The sequence below is a fragment of the Ascaphus truei genome, chromosome 13 (assembly GCF_040206685.1).
Source record: "Ascaphus truei isolate aAscTru1 chromosome 13, aAscTru1.hap1, whole genome shotgun sequence".
NCBI classification, from domain to species: Eukaryota; Metazoa; Chordata; class Amphibia; order Anura; family Ascaphidae; genus Ascaphus; species Ascaphus truei.
In genome coordinates, this window is record NC_134495.1 from 9770194 (window position 1) to 9795813 (window position 25620).

General features: G+C 58.4%; 4 protein-coding genes across 4 annotated transcripts; 2 read left to right on the plus strand and 2 right to left on the minus strand.

Moving 5' to 3' along the window:
* Positions 1 to 233: 233 nt before the first annotated feature.
* On the minus strand, positions 234 to 13523 carry TRIAP1 (TP53 regulated inhibitor of apoptosis 1). Its single transcript, XM_075568408.1, has 2 exons — positions 13254 to 13523; positions 234 to 401 (listed from the first exon to the last, which is right to left on the minus strand). Exons 1-2 carry the CDS (start codon positions 13398 to 13400, stop codon positions 318 to 320), a joined length of 231 nt encoding a protein of 76 aa, XP_075424523.1. The 5' UTR covers positions 13401 to 13523; the 3' UTR covers positions 234 to 317.
* A 37-nt stretch (positions 13524 to 13560) lies between these two features.
* On the plus strand, positions 13561 to 15762 carry GATC (glutamyl-tRNA amidotransferase subunit C). The gene is made up of 5 exons (XM_075568407.1): positions 13561 to 13763; positions 13854 to 13901; positions 14780 to 14949; positions 15030 to 15133; positions 15209 to 15762. The coding sequence occupies exons 1-5, from the start codon at positions 13689 to 13691 to the stop codon at positions 15277 to 15279; spliced, it is 468 nt and encodes a 155-aa protein (XP_075424522.1). The 5' UTR covers positions 13561 to 13688; the 3' UTR covers positions 15280 to 15762.
* Positions 15403 to 19697, minus strand: SRSF9 (serine and arginine rich splicing factor 9). The gene is made up of 4 exons (XM_075568406.1): positions 19435 to 19697; positions 18469 to 18677; positions 16400 to 16572; positions 15403 to 15987 (listed from the first exon to the last, which is right to left on the minus strand). The coding sequence occupies exons 1-4, from the start codon at positions 19632 to 19634 to the stop codon at positions 15850 to 15852; spliced, it is 720 nt and encodes a 239-aa protein (XP_075424521.1). The 5' UTR covers positions 19635 to 19697; the 3' UTR covers positions 15403 to 15849.
* Positions 19698 to 24142: 4445 nt separating this feature from the next.
* Positions 24143 to 25554, plus strand: DYNLL1 (dynein light chain LC8-type 1). Its single transcript, XM_075568412.1, has 3 exons — positions 24143 to 24291; positions 24399 to 24536; positions 25149 to 25554. The coding sequence occupies exons 2-3, from the start codon at positions 24405 to 24407 to the stop codon at positions 25284 to 25286; spliced, it is 270 nt and encodes an 89-aa protein (XP_075424527.1). The 5' UTR covers positions 24143 to 24291; positions 24399 to 24404; the 3' UTR covers positions 25287 to 25554.
* The last annotated feature ends 66 nt before the right edge of the window (positions 25555 to 25620 follow it).

Consider the following 25620-nt stretch of genomic DNA (forward strand, 5'->3'; position numbering starts at 1 on the left):
CACCCTAATTAGGGCACCACTGTGACAACTGTTTGTTATATAGCAGCAGTGATAAGCAAATAAACACCTCTCTCTTAATCACACTCAGCATCACTCCCTATGTATGAGGCTCCCCTGTGCTAATGGTCAGCACAGTTGTTAGAGCATCCCACTTAATTTGGACCAGGGTTCAATTCCCTGTTTGGCTGGAAGATTTTCTTAAAATTAGAGCCGCGTTAATAATGAATTACAACTTTTATCATAAAATTATGTTTAATTTCTGTGTGGGCAGAGGATGTGACGTCGTGGGCCCGCCGATGTCCAAGGCCCGCGCTGGGTCAGGAGGAGCCATCTGGTTTCTCTTTGTTGGGCCCCATGAAATCAACGACGTCTACCGGGATATCCTTGTCCTTAATCGCTTTCTGCGGAGACAGAGCAAGGTCAGACACGGCCCAGAATCCCCACTCCTCCCCCCCATAATCCCCCTCTCCTAACCCACCTCTACCTCTGAGATATCCCATCCCCTCCTCGAATCTTGCTCCCCCTACATGTATCCTCCCCACCTCGTGTGTAGCCCCTGCTACACATATATGTATAATGCTCATAGAGAATTAATCTGCTCCACCTATCACACGGCACGATAAGGCATAAGAGACCCTGTCCCTGATCTGCCTGGCAACACACGTCAGGAGATACGGGATTGGATAAGAAGAAACCCAGAAAGAATGTTGAAACAAGCGGTCAGTTTGATGGACAGAGAGGGAGTCCAACTGCCAGTCTGAGGCCTCGGCCAGGGTAAATGTGCGCAGTGACGTCACGCGCTGAGCAAGCTGGAGCGATACCTGGCCATTTGAAAATGGTCTGTAGCGTGGCCGTCACGGAGCAGGTTCACCCTCATTGGGCGACCCGTTCAGGTGACCCGGCCATCGCGCAACAAATACAAAGTGATTTGTTTTCTGAAGCAGCGTTCCTCTGAACTCTAAGGCCTCGGGCATGGTCAGCGCCCGTGCTGAGGCGCGCTGGTGCTTACCAGTGAGCCCCTGCAGCCGCAATGAGAGCGGCTTTAGCAGGGGCTCGCACACGCTTCCGGAAGCGTGCGGAAGCGTGGGTCTTAAGAAAATGTTAGATTCAAGCGCTCACGGGAGCGCAGGGCGGGTCACGTGAGCGGTTCGGCCAAAGAGGGCGAACTACCTCCGTGACGTCACTGGCCCGCCCCCCCCCCCCCGACGGCGCACTAACCAAGGCCAGGGAAAGAACCCGCTTTCCCTCAGCGCGCCTCCGCACGGGCTGAGTCACCATGGACTCAGCCTAAGGCTGCGTCCCCACCAGCGTTGTGCGGGCGGCGCTTGCTGCGTTAACTTACATATATATATATATATAAATATGTAAGTTTCCACTCACGCGGCGCTCGTGCGCGGGCACACATGCTGACCCGCGTTTGGCGCATACCAAAACAAAAAAAACTATACTTCCCCGCGCACTCAGCTGGCCCGCAATGCCTCCTCTTCCTCCCCCCCCCTCGCGCGCACTCAGCTGGCCCGCAATGCCTCCTCTTCCTTCCCCCCCCTCCGCGCGCTCAGCTGGCCCGCAATGCCTCCTCTTCCTCCCCCCCCCGCGCGCGCTCAGCTGGCCCGCAATGCCTCCTCTTCCTTCCCCCTCCCCGCGCGCTCAGCTGGCCCGCAATGCCTCCTCTTCCTTCCCCCCCGCACGCTCAGCTGGCCCGCAATGCCTCCTCTTCCTTCCCCCCCCTCCGCGCGCTCAGCTGGCCCGCAATGCCTCCTCTTCCTTCCCCCCCCCCGCGCGCTCAGCTGGCCCGCAATGCCTCCTCTTCCTTCCCCCCCCCTCCGCGCGCTCAGCTGGCCCGCAATGCCTCCTCTTCCTTCCCCCCCCCCTCCGCGCGCTCAGCTGGCCCGCAATGCCTCCTCTTCCTTCCCCCCCCCCTCCGCACGCTCAGCTGGCCCGCAATGCCTCCTCTTCCTCCCCCCCCCGCGCACGCTCAGCTGGCCCGCAATGCCTCCTCTTCCCCCCCCCCCCCCCTCCGCACGCTCAGCTGGCCCGCAATGCCTCCTCTACCTTCCCCCCCCCCTCCGCGCGCTCAGCTGGCCCGCAATGCCTCCTCTTCCTTCCCCCCCCCTCCGCGCGCTCAGCTGGCCCGCAATGCCTTCTCTTCCTTCCCCCCCCCCCTCCGCGCGCTCAGCTGGCCCGCAATGCCTCCTCTTCCTTCCCCCCCCCTCCGCGCGCTCAGCTGGCCCGCAATGCCTCCTCTACCTTCCCCCCCCCCTCCGCGCGCTCAGCTGGCCCGCAATGCCTCCTCTTCCTTCCCCCCCCCCTCCGCGCGCTCAGCTGGCCCGCAATGCCTCCTCTTCCTCCCCCCCCCCTCCGCGCGCTCAGCTGGCCCGCAATGCCTCCTCTTCCTTCCCCCCACCCCTCCGCGCGCTCAGCTGGCCCGCAATGCCTCCTCTTCTTTCCCCCCCCCTCCGCGCGCTCAGCTGGCCCGCAATGCCTCCTCTTCCTTCCCCCCCCCCTCCGCGCGCTCAGCTGGCCCGCAATGCCTCCTCTTCCTTCCCCCCCCCCTCCGCGCGCTCAGCTGGCCCGCAATGCCTCCTCTTCCTTCCCCCCCCCTCCGCGCGCTCAGCTGGCCCGCAATGCCTCCTCTTCCTTCCCCCCCCCCTCCGCGCGCTCAGCTGGCCCGCAATGCCTCCTCTTCCTTCCCCCCCCCTCCGCGCGCTCAGCTGGCCCGCAATGCCTCCTCTTCCTTCCCCCCCCCCTCCGCGCGCTCAGCTGGCCCGCAATGCCTCCTCTTCCTTCCCCCCCCCCTCCGCGCGCTCAGCTGGCCCGCAATGCCTCCTCTTCCTCCCCCCCCCCGCGCGCTCAGCTGGCCCGCAATGCCTCCTCTTCCTTCCCCCCCCCCTCCGCGCGCTCAGCTGGCCCGCAATGCCTCCTCTTCCTTCCCCCCCCCCTCCGCGCGCTCAGCTGGCCCGCAATGCCTCCTCTTCCTTCCCCCCCCCCTCCGCGCGCTCAGCTGGCCCGCAATGCCTCCTCTTCCTTCCCCCCCCCTCCGCGCGCTCAGCTGGCCCGCAATGCCTCCTCTTCCTTCCCCCCCCCCTCCGCGCGCTCAGCTGGCCCGCAATGCCTCCTCTTCCTTCCCCCCCCCTCCGCGCGCTCAGCTGGCCCGCAATGCCTCCTCTTCCTTCCCACCCCCCTCCGCGCGCTCAGCTGGCCCGCAATGCCTCCTCTTCCTTCCCCCCCCCCTCCGCGCGCTCAGCTGGCCCGCAATGCCTCCTCTTCCTCCCCCCCCCCGCGCGCTCAGCTGGCCCGCAATGCCTCCTCTTCCTTCCCCCCCCCCTCCGCGCGCTCAGCTGGCCCGCAATGCCTCCTCTTCCTCCCCCCCCCCGCGCTCAGCTGGCCCGCAATGCCTCCTCTTCCTTCCCCCCCCCCCCGCGCGCGCGCTCAGCTGGCCCGCAATGCCTCCTCTTCCTTCCCCCCCCCCTCCGCGCGCTCAGCTGGCCCGCAATGCCTCCTCTTCCTTCCCCCCCCTCCGCGCGCTTAGCTGGCCCGCAATGCCTCCTCTTCCTCCCCCCCCCTCCGCGCGCTCAGCTGGCCCGCAATGCCTCCTCTTCCTCCCCCCCCCTCCGCGCTTAGCTGGCCCGCAATGCCTCCTCTTCCTCCCCCCCCCTCCGCGCGCTCAGCTGGCCCGCAATGCCTCCTCTTCCCCCCCCCCCCCTCCGCGCGCTCAGCTGGCCCGCAATGCCTCCTCTTCCCCCCCCCCCCCGCGCGCTCAGCTGGCCCGCAATGCCTCCTCTTCCTCCCCCCCCTCCGCGCGCTCAGCTGGCCCGCAATGCCTCCTCTTCCTTCCCCCCCCCGCGCGCGCTTGCGTAAATCAGAGGACACCCGGCGCTCATGCTTGGAGCACTCTCCTGAGAGACACAGTGAGACAGCCTGAGAGAGACACAGTGAGACAGCCTGAGAGAGACACAGTGAGACAGCCCGAGAGAGACACAGCGAGACAGCCCGAGAGAGACACAGCGAGACAGACTGAGAGAGAGAGACACAGCGAGACAGACTGAGAGAGAGAGACACAGTGAGACAGACAGAGAGAGAGACACAGTGAGACAGACAGAGAGAGAGACACAGTGAGACAGACTGAGAGAGAGAGACACAGTGAGACAGACTGAGAGAGAGAGACACAGTGAGACAGACTGAGAGAGAGAGACACAGTGAGACAGCCTGAGAGAGACACAGTGAGACAGCCTGAGAGAGACACAGTGAGACAGCCTGAGAGAGACACAGTGAGACAGCCTGAGAGAGACACAGTGAGACAGCCTGAGAGAGACACAGTGAGACAGCCTGAGAGAGACACAGTGAGACAGCCTGAGAGAGACACAGTGAGACAGCCTGAGAGAGACACAGTGAGACAGCCTGAGAGAGACACAGTGAGACAGCCTGAGAGAGACACAGTGAGACAGCCTGAGAGAGACACAGTGAGACAGCCTGAGAGAGACACAGTGAGACAGCCTGAGAGAGACACAGTGAGACAGCCTGAGAGAGACACAGTGAGACAGCCTGAGAGAGACACAGTGAGACAGCCTGAGAGAGACACAGTGAGACAGCCTGAGAGAGACACAGTGAGACAGCCTGAGAGAGACACAGCGAGACAGCCTGAGAGAGACACAGCGAGACAGCCTGAGAGAGACACAGCGAGACAGCCTGAGAGAGACACAGCGAGACAGCCTGAGAGAGACACAGCGAGACAGCCTGAGAGAGACACAGTGAGAGCCTGAGAGAGACACAGTGAGACAGCCTGAGAGAGACACAGTGAGACAGCCTGAGAGAGACACAGTGAGACAGCCTGAGAGAGACACAGTGAGACAGCCTGAGAGAGACACAGTGAGACAGCCTGAGAGAGACACAGTGAGACAGCCTGAGAGAGACACAGTGAGACAGCCTGAGAGAGACACAGTGAGACAGCCTGAGAGAGACACAGTGAGACAGCCTGAGAGAGACACAGTGAGACAGCCTGAGAGAGACACAGTGATACAGCCTGAGAGAGACACAGTGAGACAGCCTGAGAGAGACACAGTGAGACAGCCTGAGAGAGACACAGTGAGACAGCCTGAGAGAGACACAGTGAGACAGCCTGAGAGAGACACAGCGAGACAGCCTGAGAGACACAGCGAGACAGCCTGAGAGAGACACAGCGAGACAGCCTGAGAGAGACACAGCGAGACAGCCTGAGAGAGACACAGCGAGATAGCCTGAGAGAGACACAGCGAGACAGCCTGAGAGAGACACAGCGAGACAGCCTGAGAGAGACACAGCGAGACAGCCTGAGAGAGACACAGCGAGACAGCCTGAGAGAGACACAGCGAGACAGCCTGAGAGAGACACAGCGAGACAGCCTGAGAGAGACACAGCGAGACAGCCTGAGAGAGACACAGCGAGACAGCCTGAGAGAGACACAGCGAGACAGCCTGAGAGAGACACAGCGAGACAGCCTGAGAGAGACACAGCGAGACAGCCTGAGAGAGACACAGCGAGACAGCCTGAGAGAGACACAGCGAGACAGCCTGAGAGAGACACAGCGAGACAGCCTGAGAGAGACACAGCGAGACAGCCTGAGAGAGACACAGCGAGACAGCCTGAGAGAGACACAGCGAGACAGCCTGAGAGAGACACAGTGAGACAGCCTGAGAGAGACACAGTGAGACAGCCTGAGAGAGACACAGTGAGACAGCCCTGGTGACAGTGAGAGGGGGTACAGACATAGCCTGCACTCAGAAGAGGCTTGTATGAGACTGCTAGACAAGGACAGAGAAAGTGAGAGACAGCACCCTCTATGCACAGGGTATCCAGTATCTCCCCCCCCTCCCCGGTATCTCTTCTCCCCCCCCCCCTTCAGTATCCCACCCTCCCCGGTATCTGTTCTCCCCCCCCCCCCCATGTTTCCATTATCTCCCTCTCCCCAGTATCTCTCCCCCCCCCTTCCAGTACCCCCTTCTCCCCGGTATCTCTTCCCCCCCCTTTCCAGTACCCCCTTCTCCCCGGTATCTCTTCCCCCCCCTTTCCAGTACCCCCTTCTCCCCGGTATCTCTTATCCCCCCAGGAATCCACCACTACAATCCCTCCTAGATATCCCCCTCATGACTCCCAGACCCCCCCCTCATGACTCCCAGACCCCCCCCTCATGACTCCCAGACCCCCCCCTCATGACTCCCAGACCCCCCCCCCTCATGACTCCCGCAATGCCTCCTCTTCCCCCCCCCCCCTCCGCACGCTCAGCTGGCCCGCAATGCCTCCTCTACCTTCCCCCCCCCCCTCCGCGCGCTCAGCTGGCCCGCAATGCCTCCTCTTCCTTCCCCCCCCCTCCGCGCGCTCAGCTGGCCCGCAATGCCTCCTCTTCCTTCCCCCCCCCTCCGCGCGCTCAGCTGGCCCGCAATGCCTCCTCTTCCTTCCCCCCCCCCTCCGCACGCTCAGCTGGCCCGCAATGCCTCCTCTTCCTTCCTCCCCCCTCCGCGCGCTCAGCTGGCCCGCAATGCCTCCTCTTCCTTCCCCCCCCCTCCGCACGCTCAGCTGGCCCGCAATGCCTCCTCTTCCTTCCCCCCCCCCTCCGCGCGCTCAGCTGGCCCGCAATGCCTCCTCTTCCTTCCCCCCCCCCTCCGCGCGCTCAGCTGGCCCGCAATGCCTCCTCTTCCTCCCCCCCCCCTCCGCGCGCTCAGCTGGCCCGCAATGCCTCCTCTTCCTTCCCCCCCCCTCCGCACGCTCAGCTGGCCCGCAATGCCTCCTCTTCCTTCCCCCCCCCCCACCGCGCGCTCAGCTGGCCCGCAATGCCTCCTCTTCCTTCCCCCCCCTCCGCGCGCTCAGCTGGCCCGCAATGCCTCCTCTTCCTTCCCCCCCCCCACCGCGCGCTCAGCTGGCCCGCAATGCCTCCTCTTCCTTCCCCCCCCCCTCCGCACGCTCAGCTGGCCCGCAATGCCTCCTCTTCCTTCCTCCCCCCTCCGCGCGCTCAGCTGGCCCGCAATGCCTCCTCTTCCTTCCCCCCCCCCTCCGCACGCTCAGCTGGCCCGCAATGCCTCCTCTTCCTTCCCCCCCCCCTCCGCGCGCTCAGCTGGCCCGCAATGCCTCCTCTTCCTTCCCCCCCCCCTCCGCGCGCTCAGCTGGCCCGCAATGCCTCCTCTTCCTCCCCCCCCCCCTCCGCGCGCTCAGCTGGCCCGCAATGCCTCCTCTTCCTTCCCCCCCCCTCCGCACGCTCAGCTGGCCCGCAATGCCTCCTCTTCCTTCCCCCCCCCCCTCCGCGCGCTCAGCTGGCCCGCAATGCCTCCTCTTCCTTCCCCCCCCCTCCGCGCGCTCAGCTGGCCCGCAATGCCTCCTCTACCTTCCCCCCCCCCCTCTGCGCGCTCAGCTGGCCCGCAATGCCTCCTCTTCCTTCCCCCCCCCCTCCGCGCGCTCAGCTGGCCCGCAATGCCTCCTCTTCCTTCCCCCGCCCCCTCCGCGCGCTCAGCTGGCCCGCAATGCCTCCTCTTCCTCCCCCCCCCCCCCGCGCGCTCAGCTGGCCCGCAATGCCTCCTCTTCCTTCCCCCCCCCCCCCTCCGCGCGCTCAGCTGGCCTGCAATGCCTCCTCTTCCTCCCCCCCCCGCGCTCAGCTGGCCCGCAATGCCTCCTCTTCCTTCCCCCCCCCCCGCGCGCGCTCAGCTGGCCCGCAATGCCTCCTCTTCCTTCCCCCCCCCCTCCGCGCGCTCAGCTGGCCCGCAATGCCTCCTCTTCCTTCCCCCCCCGCGCGCTCAGCTGGCCCGCAATGCCTCCTCTTCCTCCACCCCCCCCCGCGCGCTCAGCTGGCCCGCAATGCCTCCTCTTCCTTCCCCCCCCCTCCGCGCGCTCAGCTGGCCCGCAATGCCTCCTCTTCCTCCCCCCCCTCCGCACGCTCAGCTGGCCCGCAATGCCTCCTCTTCCTTCCCCCCCCCCTCCGCGCGCTCAGCTGGCCCGCAATGCCTCCTCTTCCTCCCCCCCCCCTCCGCGCGCTCAGCTGGCCCGCAATGCCTCCTCTTCCTTCCCCCCCCCCCTCCGCGCGCTCAGCTGGCCCGCAATGCCTCCTCTTCCTTCCCCCCCCCCTCCGCGCGCTCAGCTGGCCCGCAATGCCTCCTCTTCCTTCCCCCCCCCTCCGCGCGCTCAGCTGGCCCGCAATGCCTCCTCTACCTTCCCCCCCCCCCTCCGCGCGCTCAGCTGGCCCGCAATGCCTCCTCTTCCTTCCCCCCCCCCTCCGCGCGCTCAGCTGGCCCGCAATGCCTCCTCTTCCTTCCCCCCCCCCCTCCGCGCGCTCAGCTGGCCCGCAATGCCTCCTCTTCCTCCCCCCCCCCCGCGCGCTCAGCTGGCCCGCAATGCCTCCTCTTCCCCCCCCCCCCCGCGCGCTCAGCTGGCCCGCAATGCCTCCTCTTCCCCCCCCCCGCGCGCTCAGCTGGCCCGCAATGCCTCCTCTTCCTTCCCCCCCCCCCCTCCGCGCGCTCAGCTGGCCTGCAATGCCTCCTCTTCCTCCCCCCCCCGCGCTCAGCTGGCCCGCAATGCCTCCTCTTCCTTCCCCCCCCCCCCGCGCGCGCTCAGCTGGCCCGCAATGCCTCCTCTTCCTTCCCCCCCCCCTCCGCGCGCTCAGCTGGCCCGCAATGCCTCCTCTTCCTTCCCCCCCCCGCGCGCTCAGCTGGCCCGCAATGCCTCCTCTTCCTCCACCCCCCCCGCGCGCTCAGCTGGCCCGCAATGCCTCCTCTTCCTCCCCCCCCTCCGCGCGCTTAGCTGGCCCGCAATGCCTCCTCTTCCTCCCCCCCCTCCGCGCGCTTAGCTGGCCCGCAATGCCTCCTCTTCCTCCCCCCCCCTCCGCGCGCTCAGCTGGCCCGCAATGCCTCCTCTTCCTCCCCCCCCCCTCCGCGCGCTCAGCTGGCCCGCAATGCCTCCTCTTCCCCCCCCCCCCCCGCGCGCTCAGCTGGCCCGCAATGCCTCCTCTTCCTCCCCCCCCTCCGCGCGCTCAGCTGGCCCGCAATGCCTCCTCTTCCTTCCCCCCCCCCCGCGCGCGCTTGCGTAAATCAGAGGACACCCGGCGCTCATGCTTGGAGCACTCTCCTGAGAGACACAGTGAGACAGCCTGAGAGAGACACAGTGAGACAGCCTGAGAGAGACACAGTGAGACAGCCTGAGAGAGACACAGTGAGACAGCCTGAGAGAGACACAGCGAGACAGCCTGAGAGAGACACAGCGAGACAGCCTGAGAGAGACACAGCGAGACAGCCTGAGAGAGACACAGCGAGACAGCCTGAGAGAGACACAGCGAGACAGCCTGAGAGAGACACAGCGAGACAGCCTGAGAGAGACACAGCGAGACAGCCTGAGAGAGACACAGCGAGACAGCCTGAGAGAGACACAGCGAGACAGCCTGAGAGAGACACAGCGAGACAGCCTGAGAGAGACACAGCGAGACAGCCTGAGAGAGACACAGCGAGACAGCCTGAGAGAGACACAGCGAGACAGCCTGAGAGAGACACAGTGAGACAGCCTGAGAGAGACACAGTGAGACAGCCTGAGAGAGACACAGTGAGACAGCCTGAGAGAGACACAGTGAGACAGCCTGAGAGAGACACAGTGAGACAGCCCTGGTGACAGTGAGAGGGGGTACAGACATAGCCTGCACTCAGAAGAGGCTTGTATGAGACTGCTAGACAAGGACAGAGAAAGTGAGAGACAGCACCCTCTATGCACAGGGTATCCAGTATCTCCCCCCCCTCCCCGGTATCTCTTCTCCCCCCCCCCCTTTCAGTATCCCACCCTCCCCGGTATCTGTTCTCCCCCCCCCCCCCCATGTTTCCATTATCTCCCTCTCCCCAGTATCTCTCCCCCCCCCCCTTCCAGTACCCCCTTCTCCCCGGTATCTCTTCCCCCCCCTTTCCAGTACCCCCTTCTCCCCGGTATCTCTTCCCCCCCTTTCCAGTACCCCCTTCTCCCCGGTATCTCTTATCCCCCCAGGAATCCACCACTACAATCCCTCCTAGATATCCCCCTCATGACTCCCAGACCCCCCCCTCATGACTCCCAGACCCCCCCCTCATGACTCCCAGACCCCCCCCCTCATGACTCCCAGTCCCCCCCCCCTCATGACTCCCAGACCCCCCCCCTCATGACTCCCAGACCCCCCCCCCCTCCCTCATGACTCCCAGACCCCCCCCTCCCTCATGACTCCCCCCCTCCCTCATGACTCCCCCCCCCCCTCATGACTCCCAGACCCCCCCCTCCCTCATGACTCCCAGACCCCCCCCCTCCCTCATGACTCCCCCCCCTCCCTCATGACTCCCCCCCTCCCTCATGACTCCCCCCCCTCCCTCATGACTCCCCCCCCTCCCTCATGACTCCCCCCCCCCTCATGACTCCCAGACCCCCCCCCTCCCTCATGACTCCCCCCCCTCCCTCATGACTCCCAGACCCCCCCCCTCATGACGACCAGACCCCCCCCTCATGACTCCCAGACCCCCCCCCTCATGACTCCCAGACCCCCCCCCCCCTCATGACTCCCAGACCCCCCCCCCTCATGACTCCCAGACCCCCCCCCCCTCATGACTCCCAGACCCCCCCTCCCTCATGACTCCCAGACCCCACTCCCTCATGACTCCCAGACCCCCCCCTCCCTCATGACTCCCAGACCCCCCCCCTCCCCCATGACTCCCAGACCCCCCCCTCCCCCATGACTCCCAGACCCCCCCTCCCCCATGACTCCCAGACCCCCCCCCTCCCCCATGACTCCCAGACCCCCCCCTCCCCCATGACTCCCAGACCCCCCCCCCTCATGACTTCCCCCCCCTCCCTCATGACCCCCAGTCCCCCCCTCTCTCCCCCATGACTCCCCCCATCCCTCATGACACCCAGACCCCCCCCTCCCTCATGACACCCAGACACCCCCCCCTCGATACCCAGACCCCCCCCTCATGACACCCAGACCCCCCCTCATGACTCCCAGACCCCCCCTCATGATTCCCAGACCCCCCCTCATGACACCCAGACCCCCCCCCCTCATGACACCCAGACCCCCCCCCTCATGACACCCAGACCCCCCCTCCCTCATGACTCCCAGACCCCCCCTCCCTCATGACTCCCAGACCCCCCCCTCCCTCATGACTCCCAGACCCCCCCCCCCATCCCTCATGACACCCAGACCCCCCCCCCTCCCTCATGACACCCAGACACCCCCCCCTCGATACCCAGACCCCCCCCTCGACACCCAGACCCCCCCTCATGACTCCCAGACCCCCCCTCATGATTCCCAGACCCCCCCTCATGACACCCAGACCCCCCCCCTCATGACACCCAGACCCCCCCCCCTCATGACACCCAGACCCCCCCCCCTCATGACACCCAGACCCCCCCCCTCATGACACCCAGACCCCCCCTCCCTCATGACTCCCAGACCCCCCCTCCCTCATGACTCCCAGACCCCCCCCCTCCCCCATGACTCCCAGACCCCCCCCTCCCCCATGACTCCCAGACCCCCCCCCTCCCCCATGACTCCCAGACCCCCCCTCCCCCATGACTCCCAGACCCCCCCCCTCATGACCCCCAGTCCCCCCCATGACTCCCCCCCTCCCTCATGACTCCCAGACCCCCCCTCCCTCATGACTCCCAGACCCCCCCCTCCCTCATGACTCCCAGACCCTCCCCCTCCCTCATGACTCCCAGACCCTCCCCCTCCCTCATGACTCCCAGACCCACCCCCTCCCTCATGACTCCCCCCCCCTCCCTCATGACTCCCCCCCCCCCTCCCTCATGACTCCCCCCCTCCCTCATGACTCCCAGACCCCCCCCCTCCCTCATGACTCCCTCATGACCCCCCCCTCCCTCATGACCCCACCCCCTCCCTCATGACTCCCAGACCCCCCCCTCCCTCATGACTCCCAGACCCCCCCCCCATCCCTCATGACACCCAGACCCCCCCCCTCCCTCATGACACCCAGACCCCCCCCCCTCCCTGATGACACCCAGACACCCCCCCCTCGATACCCAGACCCCCCCCCTCGACACCCAGACCCCCCCTCATGACTCCCAGACCCCCCCCCCTCATGACTCCCAGACCCCCCCCCCCCTCATGACTCCCAGACCCCCCCCCTCATGACTCCCAGACCCCCCCTCCCTCATGACTCCCAGACCCCCCCCCTCCCCCATGACTCCCAGACCCCCCCCTCCCCCATGACTCCCAGACCCTCCCCCTCCCCCATGACTCCCAGACCCCCCCCTCCCCCATGACTCCCAGACCCCCCCCCTCATGACTTCCCCCCCCCTCCCTCATGACCCCCAGTCCCCCCCTCTCTCCCCCATGACTCCCCCCCTCCCTCATGACTCCCAGACCCCCCCTCCCTCATGACTCTCAGACCCCCCCCCTCCCTCGTGACTCCCAGACCCCCCCCCCTCCCTCATGACTCCCAGACCCCCCCCCTCCCTCATGACTCCCAGACCCCCCCCCTCCCTCATGACTCCCAGACCCACCCCCTCCCTCATGACTCCCCCCCTCCCTCATGACTCCCAGACCCCCCCTCCCTCATGACTCCCTCATGACCCCCCCCCCTCCCTCATGACCCCACCCCCTCCCTCATGACTCCCAGACCCCCCCCTCCCTCATGACTCCCAGACCCCCCCCCTCCCTCATGACTCCCAGACCCCCCCCCCATCCCTCATGACACCCAGACCCCCCCTCCCTCATGACACCCAGACACCCCCCCTCGATACCCAGACCCCCCCTCATGACTCCCAGACCCCCCCTCATGATTCCCAGACCCCCCCTCATGACACCCAGACCCCCCCCCCTCATGACACCCAGACCCCCCCCCTCATGACACCCAGACCCCCCCCCTCATGACACCCAGATCCCCCCCCCTCATGACACCCAGATCCCCCCCCCTCATGACACCCAGATCCCCCCCCCTCATGACTCCCAGATCCCCCCCCTCATGACACCCAGACCCCCCCCTCATGACACCCAGACCCCCCCCCCCCATATGACACCCAGACCCCCCCCCCATATGACACCCAGACCCCCCCCCCCCATATGACACCCAGACCCCCCCCCCATATGACACCCAGACCCCCCCCCATATGACACCCAGACCCCCCCCCCATATGACACCCAGACCCCCCCCCATATGACACCCAGACCCCCCCCCCCATATGACACCCAGACCCCCCCCCCCATATGACACCCAGACCCCCCTCCCCCTCATGACAACCCCCATGACACCCAGACCCCCCATCCCTCTCACCTGCACGCACTGCCGGTACCGGCGGAACAGCTCGGTGCACGGGTCCCCGCTGCCCTCTCCCTTCAAGAACTTCTCTGCGAACCAGCGGTTGAAGCACTGGTCATACTCCCGCTTCATGTCGGTGCACTCCTCGCCCACACTGTTCATGCTGTTCGCACCGGAGTCTCCGCGCTGCGCGAGGACTAGAACTCCGCGTGACACCTCTACGGGGTCTTGGAAGCAGCGGCGGCCATCTTGGAGCTGGGCAGAGCTAGGAGGCGGAGCTAAGAGGGCGACCATGTTACAGACGGGCAGAGATAGAGGAGGCGGCCATTTTACAGACGGGCAGAGCTAAAGGGAAGGGGCGTCCATCTTACATCCCTTGTTAAAGATGGATGCTGATTTGCTTCTCAAGGCCACGTGCTCAGCGACGTAATTGGCAGTAGACGGCCGGAGATGTGGCTGCGGGCGGCGGGTTACCTGGGACCGGTTCCCGGGGCGGCACGGAGTTGTGCGGCCACGCTGAGCAAGGTACCCAGTAGCGAGGGAGAGGCCTCACCCCGACCAGCGTGTCTGTGAGGGAGCCCAAAAGCTGACACTCCTTTTCTTTTCATTCTGAAGGTGCCACAGAAACCGACCTGGAGTCCACTACCTTCGAGACAGCGCCTGGTATGTATAGGTCATGTGACTCGGGTACTTGTGCTTGCCCCCCACCCCCTCTGCAACTGGGTTGTGTGTGCTTGTCCCCCCTCTGCGACTGGGTTATGTGTGCTTGTGTCCCCCCTCTGCGACTGGGGTATGTGTGTGCTTGTGTCCCCCCTCTGCGACTGGGGGGGGTGTGCTTGTGTCCCCCCCTCTGCGACTGGGGTATGTGTGTGCTTGTGTCCCCCCTCTGCGACTGGGGGGTGTGTGCTTGTGTCCCCCCTCTGCGACTGGGGTATGTGTGTGCTTGTGTCCCCCCTCTGCGACTGGGGTATGTGTGTGCTTGTGTCCCCCCTCTGCGACTGGGGTATGTGTGTGCTTGTGTCCCCCCTCTGCGACTGGGGTATTTGTGCTTGTGTCCCCCCTCTGCGACTGAGGTGTGTGCGTGCGCGCTTGTGTCCCAACTCTGCGACTGAGGTGTGTGCGCTTGTGTCCCCCCTCTGCTACTGGAGTGTGTGCTTGTGTCTTGGGTATGTATTTTTATCTTCTCTGTGACTCAGGTATGTGTTTTGTCCCGGCTGTGTGAGATGCAGATCGGTCTGCTGTCCAGTTGTGAGGGTAGAGGAGCTGGCATCGCGGTCACCAGATTGGAGACCCCCATGTAGTAAGGTGCCAGTCTCCCTGTGCACGTGTGATAATTCCAATGGAAATATGAATGTCCGGTGATTGAAATGTAATTTATTTTTAGGGAATTATAATCCTTTACACATCTCCTTAGTAAGGTGTCTCGGTCCTGCCTTGTAATCCTGAAGTTGCCCATTGCCTTCTCATCACCCGCGTTACCGTTATACACTATGTAGACAAATCAGATAGTACCGATAGTTCCCATCTTGCTCCATTTGTAGGAGACTCCAATCACTCTGCAGGTTATTGATCACCTGGAGCATCTGGCGTTAGTGGACTTCCGCAACCGGGAGGCGGTGCAACGTCTAGAGACGGCTATCTGCTTTGCTGACCAGTTGCACCATGTGGACACAAGTGGAGTTGACCCGCTGGTGTCTGTTCTACAGGACAGGTAACTGCAACCCTGTCAGTCTGTGCTGCACAGAGTATTATTGGTGACCAGATAGCTTCCTGTGTTCTCTCCTATTATAGGGCCCTGTACATTAGGGCAGACATGGTAACAGAAGGCTCCTGTGCAGAACAGCTCATTGGGAATGCCAGCAGCATTGTAGAGGAGTATTTTGTGGCACCTCCAGGTATGACCTCGATTAATTGAGCCTATTCATTAGTTAATGTTGATAGACTTATACTGAGTCCAGTTTCCCCAACAGGTAACATTCCTTTACCTACACGCCATGAGAGAGATGCTACCGTGATTGGTTCAGGACTTGACCGGACCTAAAGACCAACTACCTGCAAGGAGCAGCAACAGAGAATTCACACTATTAGGACAGTTACTGAAGTGGACTTGAAAGAAAACACTTTCATAACTTTTTATATTTTAAAAATAAAAAAAAATACAAACTTGTTTCAGAAGGATTAAAAATTTATTTCAAATAATATTGTTCCTGTGATAAACCGATGGGGTGAGTCTACATGTAGAACAAGCAGTTACATTCTCTGTTGGGTTAGCCATGTTGCCAGAGCATCCTGCCTCGCTGTTAGTCCCAGTAAAGTCATTACAGGCGGCCAGTACATGCAGAATAAGACCAAACGGGTCCCCCCTCACATTAGGCACCTTCCTGTCGTTTCCCTTCCTGAAGATTCAACAAAACATTTCAGTTGCGGAGAACTTTAAAAAAAAAAAAAAAAAAATCCAAACATCTGATTCCAAGAAAGCTAAATTCTTAAAAAAAAAACAAAAACGATAAAAAGAAAAAACAAAGTTGATGAAATCCATCAGTTGTGGAATGTAAGTTCAGAGTAGACGGCCTCAAGTCAGATTGATAGAAAGCATCCTTGCGATGGCCACTCAGTACGGTTGGAAGGGGGAGGTGTAACGGGGGGAGCGACGGCTCTGATATGGGGAGTCACGTCCTCTAGAGCGGGATCTGGATCGCGAGTAGCTGGCGTTTCGTTCTGCGCAGACTCGGATATAGGCAGTTTCACCCTGGGGAGGGGGAGAAGAAGTGAATCAGTATCTCGTGCTCCCAAACTTCTGGCCCCGTTATGGTACCGTTGAAAGACAGCACTCCTATGGATTTGTGCGTTGATGAACAACATTTTATGAACTAGGATGGTTTTGGTCCCTTTAATCAAGTTAACCGAGACTGGGAGAGGGTATCAGGTGTGGCCAACCCAGGTGGCTCAGTCGATGGTACATACACACAGTTTATCGGGATAACTCCATGGGAAGACCAAAACGTTGACCCAAGTTCATAAAATGTTTCAATAGACACCAGCCCACAGGAGTGCAGTCTTTGTTCCTCATGTGCTGCTCTTGATTGGTGTGGACCCATGGCAGGAACATCTGCAGTTATTGAATGCTCCTTTTTGCCTCCACCTCTAGAGTACCACCTCACCTCATGAGACCGGAATTTAGTATCATCCAGTTTCCGCAGAGCATATTCCATGTCTTCCTTGCGGATAAATTCAACTATCCCCATTCCATCTTTGTGTACATCAGCGTAACAGACGTCACCGGCTTCCCGCATGTGATCCTTCAGATCCTGCCAGCTCCCTGATGGGGGAAGACCTGGCATGGAAAATACATGTGTTACCTGGAGCAACTCTGCAAACAAAAAAAATCAGTAGTGCCTGCCAAAGGAACACAGATGTCTGGCTTTATTAAACATGCTAAGCTTCAGTGTATAAATCACTGGATTGGGTCTTATGCACTGAAAATGGGGTTTGAGTGTTTAACGCAGTCTGAGCCAGAGCCGTCTCCATTTATTACTATTTCTGATTAAGTGAAAGATAAAAGTGCTGCTTGAGTGAATTATCCTGACTGTCACTTCCTGTGAATGGCTGCATGGAATGTGAGCAGTGGTGTCAGAATAAGCCAGAGATCTCCAAGGGAGCAAACTGCAATACGGACTGTAAAATTAAATAGCACTGCCGTGGAATTCACATAGGGAAGTGACATGGCGTGAACAAGTAACCCCCACCTGATACTAAACTGTGCCTCGGAGTCGGTTGTTCAGCCATATCACCACCATAAGCTGCAGTACATTCACTTATTGGAGTGAATATGTGCTTTAACTTTTCACAAGCTGCAAGAGTTCTGACACCCAAACAGAGAAATGCAGATCAATGTAGTCACTATTTCGCTCAGACTTGCTGTTCAGGACACGGAGATATGTATGTATAAGTGGACAAAAATGAACAAAGTTTCATAGGTCAGTGCTTCCAAATCCTGGATACAAATTAACAGCCCAGACAAAAAAATATAAGGTATTAATTTGCTTGAAGAAAGGAATATTTAAGGCATCATGGAGTCTGGTGATTAATGAAGTAATCAAGCTCATAAATAAGTGTGTGTATGGATATAGTATCCAATGGTTGATAATGCAGATTAGTACTGTTGAAAATCATCCCTATCTGGGTCTCTTCCTATATCTACCCTAGAGCTGTTGATGCATAATCCAGAAATCTTCCTACCGCTATACATGAACCATAATGTGGTAAGGAGATGAAAGCACTCACAATTTAGATGCCATCGATGCTAAATGCTTGCCTCACGCTGTCGAGTTGAATACAACGAATACAAAAAACGAAACCGAGCACAACAGCAAAAGATGAGGCCTACAATACTATAAGTTAAAACCAATTTAATTGAAGTGACAACATTGGCAGAGGTATGGTAAGTAACCAACGCGTTTCATGCAATGTTGTCACTTCAATTAAATTGGTTTTAACTTGGTTATAGTATTGTAGCCCTCATCTTCTGTTTTGCTCCATTTCCCTTTTTCGTTTTTTTGGATTCGATGTATGCATGCATGCGCCCGAATATAGCACGGCCTCGCACATAAGACTTAAGTTTTGAAGCTGTTCTACATGAAAAATAAAAAAGGTGTTAGGTTGCGCATATAATACGAGTTCATTTTTCAGGACATTTAGGAAAAAAACAGCTCTATATTCTGGCAAATACGGTATATACATATATTTATCCATGTCCTGTGTTATCTGAACTAGTGAAGCCTAATTGTATTGTAACGGCAAATTATATTTCATATAAGAGCCCTGTGGAAATGGGGAAACAGACTAGCAGTGTTTTTTCAACCAGGGTTCCTATTAACCTTTGGGTTCCCCGGGCATTCCTAGAAGGTTCCATGCAATTTTCTGGTAATTTGACAATTGTACCAAATATAAGAATTTACAATGCATCTGATCTCAGACGCGCTATTAGAGAGGGTCGGGGTTCCTTACAATGCATCTGATCTCAGACGCGCTATTAGAGAGGGTTGGGGTTCTTTACATTGCATCTGATCTCAGAGGTGCTATTAGAGAGGGTTGGGGTTCCTTACAATGTATCTGATCTCAGAATTTCACATAGGGTTCCTTAACCCCCTACAATTAGTTGGACACAGCTGTATCTAGTCCAGGGCTATAGTAAGGGCTCCTTAGGAAGGATGCAGAAAGGTCATATTACCTGAGACAAGTACTCTGTATTCTGACCGCCGAGAGGGGGGCCCGTTCCGGCCACGTGGGCCCCCATAACCCCCACCACCACCACCACCTCCTCCTCCTCCTCCTCCACCACCACCACCAGACCCCCGGAAAGATCGAGGGAACTCAACACGTAGCCTGGAGGAGCCAAAATCATATCCATTCCGTCCGAACACCGCATCCTCTGCATCCCTGAGAGACAAGATAGTGAGGGGCAAAGCAGCACGTAAAGACCCCCACCCCCCACACAGCTCCCACCCGCGCCATATACACAGCTTCCACCCGCGCCATACAAGCCACTCCCACACAGACACGCCCCCCCAGACACGCGGCCCACAGCCACACGGCCCGCGACCCCCATGCGCCCGCGACCCCCTCCCCCCATGCGCACACGGACCCCTCTCCCCCCACACACGGCCCGCGACCCCCTCTCCCCCCCACGCACACACGGCCCGCGACCCCCTCTCCCCCCCACGCACACACGGCCCGCGACCCCCTCTCCCCCCCACGCACACACGGCCCGCGACCCTCTTCCCCCCCACGCACACACGGCCCACGACCCTCTCCCCCCCACGCACACACGGCCCGCGACCCTCTCCCCCCACGCACACACGGCCCGCGACCCCCTCCCCCCACGCACACACGGCCCGCGTCCCCCTCCCCCCACGCACACACGGCTCCGCAACCGACTCAAGGCCACTCCCCTCCCCCTCGAGCATCCAGCCGCACACACAGTCCGCACGGAAGGCCCGGTTCCCCCCTTACACACCCACGGCCTCCAGCTGCAGGGTCGGTCACTAACAACTCCCGGGCTTGGGGGCCAGGTTCAGCGCGCGTGTCCGGCACACACAAAGAGGGACGATTCCTCCGGGCTGACACCTCGCCTCCGGCCCCCACCTCCCCCACACCCGGCTCCCACGCCGCTCTGCCCCTCCTCGCCCCCCCTCACCGCGGGTCCTGGTAGCTGATGAACGCGAACGGCGCGGTGCTGCTCCCGCCGCGGTTCTTCAGCTCGATGCTGCGGATCCGGCCGTAGCGGTCGAACAGCTCCTCCAGCTCCTTCTCCCGCACGTCGGCCGGCAGGTTCCCCACGTAGATGCGCCCGTCCCCGGATCCGGCCCGCGCGACCTCCCGCTCCCAGCTCGCCATCCCGCCCGCTTCCTGTCACTCACCGCGCGGTGCACGCCGGGACACGGCGGGAGGAAGAAGAGGAGTAGATGTGGGGGGGGGGGGGTGGCGCGCGGGAAAGGGGAAGTGGCGGCGTGGGCGCGCCTTAAAGGGGCAAGGCTGTCGGGAGCGCGCCTTAAAGGGGAAAGGCGGGATCGCGGGCGCGCGCTCTCGGTCCTCTGTAGCTGATCCTGTTTTGGCAAAGCGTCCTATGGCATGGTGCTGCTGAGCAGCTTTACCATGGCAATGGGTACCGGGCACCCAGTTACCTGGCAACCTACCCATGGCGACAGTTGCTTAGCAACCTAACCGTGGCAGCAGGTTACTCGGCGACCGAACGATGGCGTCGGGTTGCCTAGTAACCTCACCCTGGCGACGAGTTGCCTAGCAGTTTACTCTCGCCAAGGCCTCACTTGTGAATTGTGTGTGTTATGCTGCGCAAACGGACGGCTACTTAAAGATGGCTGCGCGCAGACGCCTTGCTCTTCGCTCCCTCAGACCTCTCATTAAAGGATATGCAGGCTCAATTGATCGTATACAATGTGGCTAAGGCTGAGTCCACGCCAGCGGTGAGTGTGCGGCGCTTGCAGAGTTTAGTTCCTGCAATATAAATTGTCCCACGCTCTCCCAAGAATGGCGCTTGGGGAGACAAAAAAAAGATAGTTTGAAGCGCGCTCATCATGTCCGCAATGCCTCCACGCGCGCGCTTGCAAAATAGACAGGAGACCCGGCGCTCATGCTGAGAGTTGGTGACGTTACCGCTCTCAAGCATGAGCGCGGTCAGCGCCGCGGGTGGTATGGACAACTGCGCAGACGCGTCCGCACACTGAGCGATCAGATTGGCTAAAGGCAGTGATCGCATCTATATGGCATGCGGGCGCGTGCGGGAGGGGGCGCACGTTGCGCAAGATAACAGTTAAAACTGATTTCTTGGCGCGATGGGCCGATCACTTGAGCGGTTCGCCCAATGAGGGCGAACCAGCTACGTGACGTCACTGGCACGCCCCTAGACACACCCACGGACAGCGTACCATGGCCAGGGAAAGCACCCATTTTCCCTCAGCCTCCGCGCCTCCGCATGGGCGAAGTGTCTATGGACGCAGCCTTAGGCCTCGGCCAGGCTCCCTGCTGGCGTGCTGAGGCGCAGGGAAAGCGGGTGCTTTCCCTGGCCTTGCGGTTGCTTACCGCACACACTGTCAGCGGGGCGGGCGCGTCACTGGGCGGGGGCGGGCCAGTGACGTCACGGAGCTGGTTCGCCCTGATTAGGCGAACCGCTCACGTGACCGGCCTGTCGCACCGGCAAGCGGGGGAATTTTAAATTCCCCCAAGACCTGCGCTTCCGCGCGCTTGCGGAAGCGTAGGTGAGCCCCTACTAAAGCCGCTCTAATTGCGGCTGTAGGGGCTCAGTGCTGAGCGGGAGCGCGCGTCAGTGCAAGCAAGCACTAAACATGGCCGAGGCCTAAGGCTTTGTCCCTGCTGGCGCTGAGCGCGCTCATGCTTGGAGAGCTCTCCAAGCATGAGCGCCGGGTGTCCTTTAAATTTTCGCAAGCGCTCTCGGGGGGGACGCTGCAGGGGAAGTAGAGTGCGCTAGAAAGTTTAAATAATTTGTTTACTTGAGCGCCGGTGAGCGTGTGTGCCCGCGCATACGCGGGCGCGCATCGCGTGAGCAGGGACTTGCATATATATATATATATATATGCAAGTCACCTCGCCAAGCACCGCCTGCTCAGCGACCTCAGCGCTAGCGGGGACGCAGCCTAAGACACTATAAAGGCGCTTAAACAAAAGTGTTGGTTTAAAGAAAAATGTCTCTCTTGCTGCAGGGGCATTGCGTGCCATCATCCATACTGATCACACCTTCACCCGATCCGACACTTTTTTTTGGGGGCTCCTCTGGGCTGGAAACAGCGGGGACAGCAGAACCTTAAGGACATATTCCGTGATCTGCCACCTATTGTACCGCAGCCTCCCTGCGATTAAAGCTACGGACTTGCCGAGGGGTCACTTCCAGAAACCGAAATCAGTGAGATTTCGCGGTTTAAAATAAAATTAACTAAACATTTTAATGCAAATGTATTGACCGTGATACTCCATTGAAGTGTTTGAGACAATCATTTTCAAAATGAGGGACACTGACTGCAAATAAGTCAGAAGCAGAGAATATCTGTGAGTTGACGTGTCCAGACTTGGCAGCATCTCCCCCGCGTGTGCCCTCTGCACATGTACACGTGTGTGCATCAGTATGGAATCTGTGTGACAAAACATATCTCACCCTTTCTCATTGTACATATTAATTCCACTAATATCTCAGTCATACATAAATACTGCATATTACAATATTCACACTTCTTGCTAATCCTCAGCTCTTACTCCTTGGGTCCCTGGCAGCTTTCTCAGGAAGCTAAATAAGTAAAAAAAGAAAACTAAACACCATAAATGTGTTGCAGTCCTGTCTTGTCAAGGCACAATCCTCGTTACAGAGTCGTGTACGGCGATGCTGCAATGACTCGGTGAAGCTTCTGTGTGTATCCACCGCCCCCTCCTACTCGCCCCCTTGCAGAAACCTGACGCAGGGGAGCAGCTGAGTGTCAAACCCACAGACAGCCTCACAAGCCCCCCTCTCATGTGCATATCACAGGCCTCCTCTGCACAAGCTTCCAGAAATACCAGTGCTTATAGGATGGCCACTCACTGAACAAATAGACATAGTCGCAGGAATAACCAGTCAAGAAGGGAAGAAAAACTGAGCAAGTCCTAGGAAGGTACTCCCTGAAAGAGTGCTGGGGTTTTCTGTATTCAATGCCTCCGCACGTAGACGCCGACTTCATTTCCTGTAAGGCACTACACAAAACTATCAGGGACAGGTACAGCAGATCAATGAGAACCAGTGATCATGCATGAGACAGCCAGAATGACCAAATAAGGTTTCTTCGACCGTGATTAAAAAGGACTATGTTTTTCTAACACGTTTTATCCCTCCTGGGCGGTTTCTCAAGTAAAAACTACAAGGTTCATATATAACGGTGTATATATATATATATATATATATACATATACTCCTCTTCCTTAATGTTATGTTTGTCTAAAGCACTTATTCCCATGATCTGTTATTTATATTATCTGTTATTTATTCGATTACCACATGTATTACTACTGTGAAGCGCTATGTACATTAATGGCGCTATATAAATAAAGACATACTGTACAATACAATACAATATACATCTGCTGTATGATGCAGACTCAAAATCCCTGACATCGATCTGAATGTAGAAGCATTGGCAGGGATCTCGCAGTGCGCGACGTCTAAGGGTCGCCGCCGAGCGTAAAATCACCATGAGGTGGGGCAGGTGTGCGACTCTAAACGTTCTGACAGTTTGGGTGTGACGTTTGTTGTGAGAGTCTGGGGTGGGACGGGCTTGCATTAGCCGTTTGGGGTGTCTGTGCATGCCGGCGTGCTCCTTATCTGCCATCAGGGCAGAAATTCTCCTTTGTTCAATAAACAAAATGATGACATATTAACAATCAAAATCAATTGTATTTATTTATTCCTTTTGTGTGATAATCAAATCCTCTCTTCTCAACTGAAGCTTTAAACGAGCCGGAGACAGATGCAAGGTTCCTACACACATTTCCTCTCTTATTTCATGTTTTGTAACGCATTATTTTCACAGCCATGCAGCAGCCAGAGCCACAGTGAGGGGAAACCAAACTGTGGCAGCCATTTTGTGTGGCCCACACAGAATACCCCATTGAGCTGCATTGGGAATATTCATGTATTGTATGTCTTTATTTATATAGCGCCATTAATGTACATAGCGCTTCACAGTAGTAATACGGAACAATCATATAAATAACATATAAATAACAGATCATGGGAATACGTGCTTCTGACATAAAATATATATTTATGTATATGACACCATCCCCTGGCTTCAAACACATTTAACACCCTACCTTATCTACAGTAAATATCTGGGTTTTTTTTTCCTCTCTACAGTTTTAGCCATTGAATCCTTTGTATATCAGTATTGCTTGACCTGAAGAAGAGAGGAGAACTCTCGAAAGCTTGTCCTATGACATAAATTGTTAATAGTCCAATAAAAAAGGTATCGCCTAATACTGAAGAACTCCTTTATTCTACACTATCGCAACTGGACTAACACGGCTATTTTGTGGTGTGTGTATATTTATATTGGAGAAGAAGTGGTTGATGAGTATTTAGGGAGTATTTTAGGCATATGCGCCCCCCTAGTGAGTATCTCCAGGCACCAGTAGTGACTAGTCACATGTTAACCTGAAGCTGCTACCTGGCAGCACCTGCGCATGCGCGAATTAAGGGGCGCGGCTGCTGTTGCCTCGGAGACAATGCCGGGAGGCGACCCAGCAGCGTGCGTTTCCAAGGAGACGGACGCCTGCCGCCGCGATGCATCATGGTCTGAAACAAAGTGCGAGGGGAAAAAGCCGAGAGAAGCCAAAGGCGTTTGACCAATCAGAGAGCGAGTGGGTGGACAGCCAGCCAATCGGGTGCAGCGTGGGCCCACCAGTGCTGGCTAATAGGAGGCGGCGCGCGCGCGGGGGCTGACAGTGTGAGGAAGAATATAGAGACAGCAAGAGCTGCACCGGGACACCGAGCACCGTGAGTGAGGGAGCTGCTGCTGCATGGGGGAGAGGGGCGGGGGTGTTAGCGATATTAATGGTGGGTGACACGGCTCATGGTTTTGCGCCCCCCCTCCTATAACGCAGGTCACCATGTCAGAGAGAAAAGCGGTCATCAAAAATGCGGACATGTCCGAGGAGATGCAGCAGGACGCGGTGGAGTGTGCGACACAGGCCCTGGAGAAATTCAACATCGAGAAGGACATCGCGGCGTACATCAAAAAGGTGAGTGGGGCCGGTGTGTGTCTGGTGTTTAAATTGTGTGTGTGTGTGTCTGGTGTTTAAATTGTGTGTGTGTGTGTGTGGCGTTTTAAAGTGTGTGTGCACACCAGTGCTTCACCAAGGGAACAACCCCCTCCTCCCACTGTGTCCAGCTTTTTTCTTTTTATTGGGACTAGAACCCTGTTGTGCTGAGTGGTTTTATTGTGATATCGATATATACATCCAAAGTGATCTAGTATACCAGCACAGCACAACTGTTAAATGGGTAATTTATTGGTACAGAATGCATACAAAATGTGTGTGTATATGCGAAGGTGTGGCACTGGGGTGTGTATGTATATTTTCACCCCACTTAAAGAAATGGTGACGCCACTAAAATATTAGTAACTGCCTGGGTGCAAAACTGCACAAATCTTCTTTTTTTGATACAGGACCCGGTGTGCCTGTTATTTAGTATGTATGTATGTAATTATTCACATGCTTCAAAAAGGTGACTGGGTGTATATACATACAGAAGGTGAGCAGGCCTGATCTCTGTATGGGTGAGACTTGTTACTCCCCGGGGAATGAGGATGCTCAGTATACTGTGGTAACCACTGCTTTCTGATGTTGCAGGAATTTGACAAGAAATACAATCCTACTTGGCATTGCATCGTGGGCAGAAATTTTGGCAGCTACGTAACGCACGAGACCAAGCACTTCATTTACTTCTACCTGGGCCAGGTGGCCATCCTTCTGTTCAAATCTGGCTAGAACATGTATTTGGATTCCTCACTGGACTGTACAAAATGACAAACACCAGAGATCGACACCTCTGCCTCACCAAGGGAACAATCCCCTCCTCTCACCATGTCTTTATTTTTTATTTTTTTTGTGTTCATGGGACTGGAACCCTGTTGTGCTGACTTGTTTTCATAATGGTTATAAAGAGTTCTTGCAACAAAACTTAACAATTGTATTTATTTTCTAAGGTTCTTTCACTTTTTTTCTAAACATTAAATAAATGTTTCTTTTTAACATCTGCATTCTCACTCTTGTTATTATTTTAAGGGACATTGGGGTGAGGGGAGATGTGTGGCTGTACAGT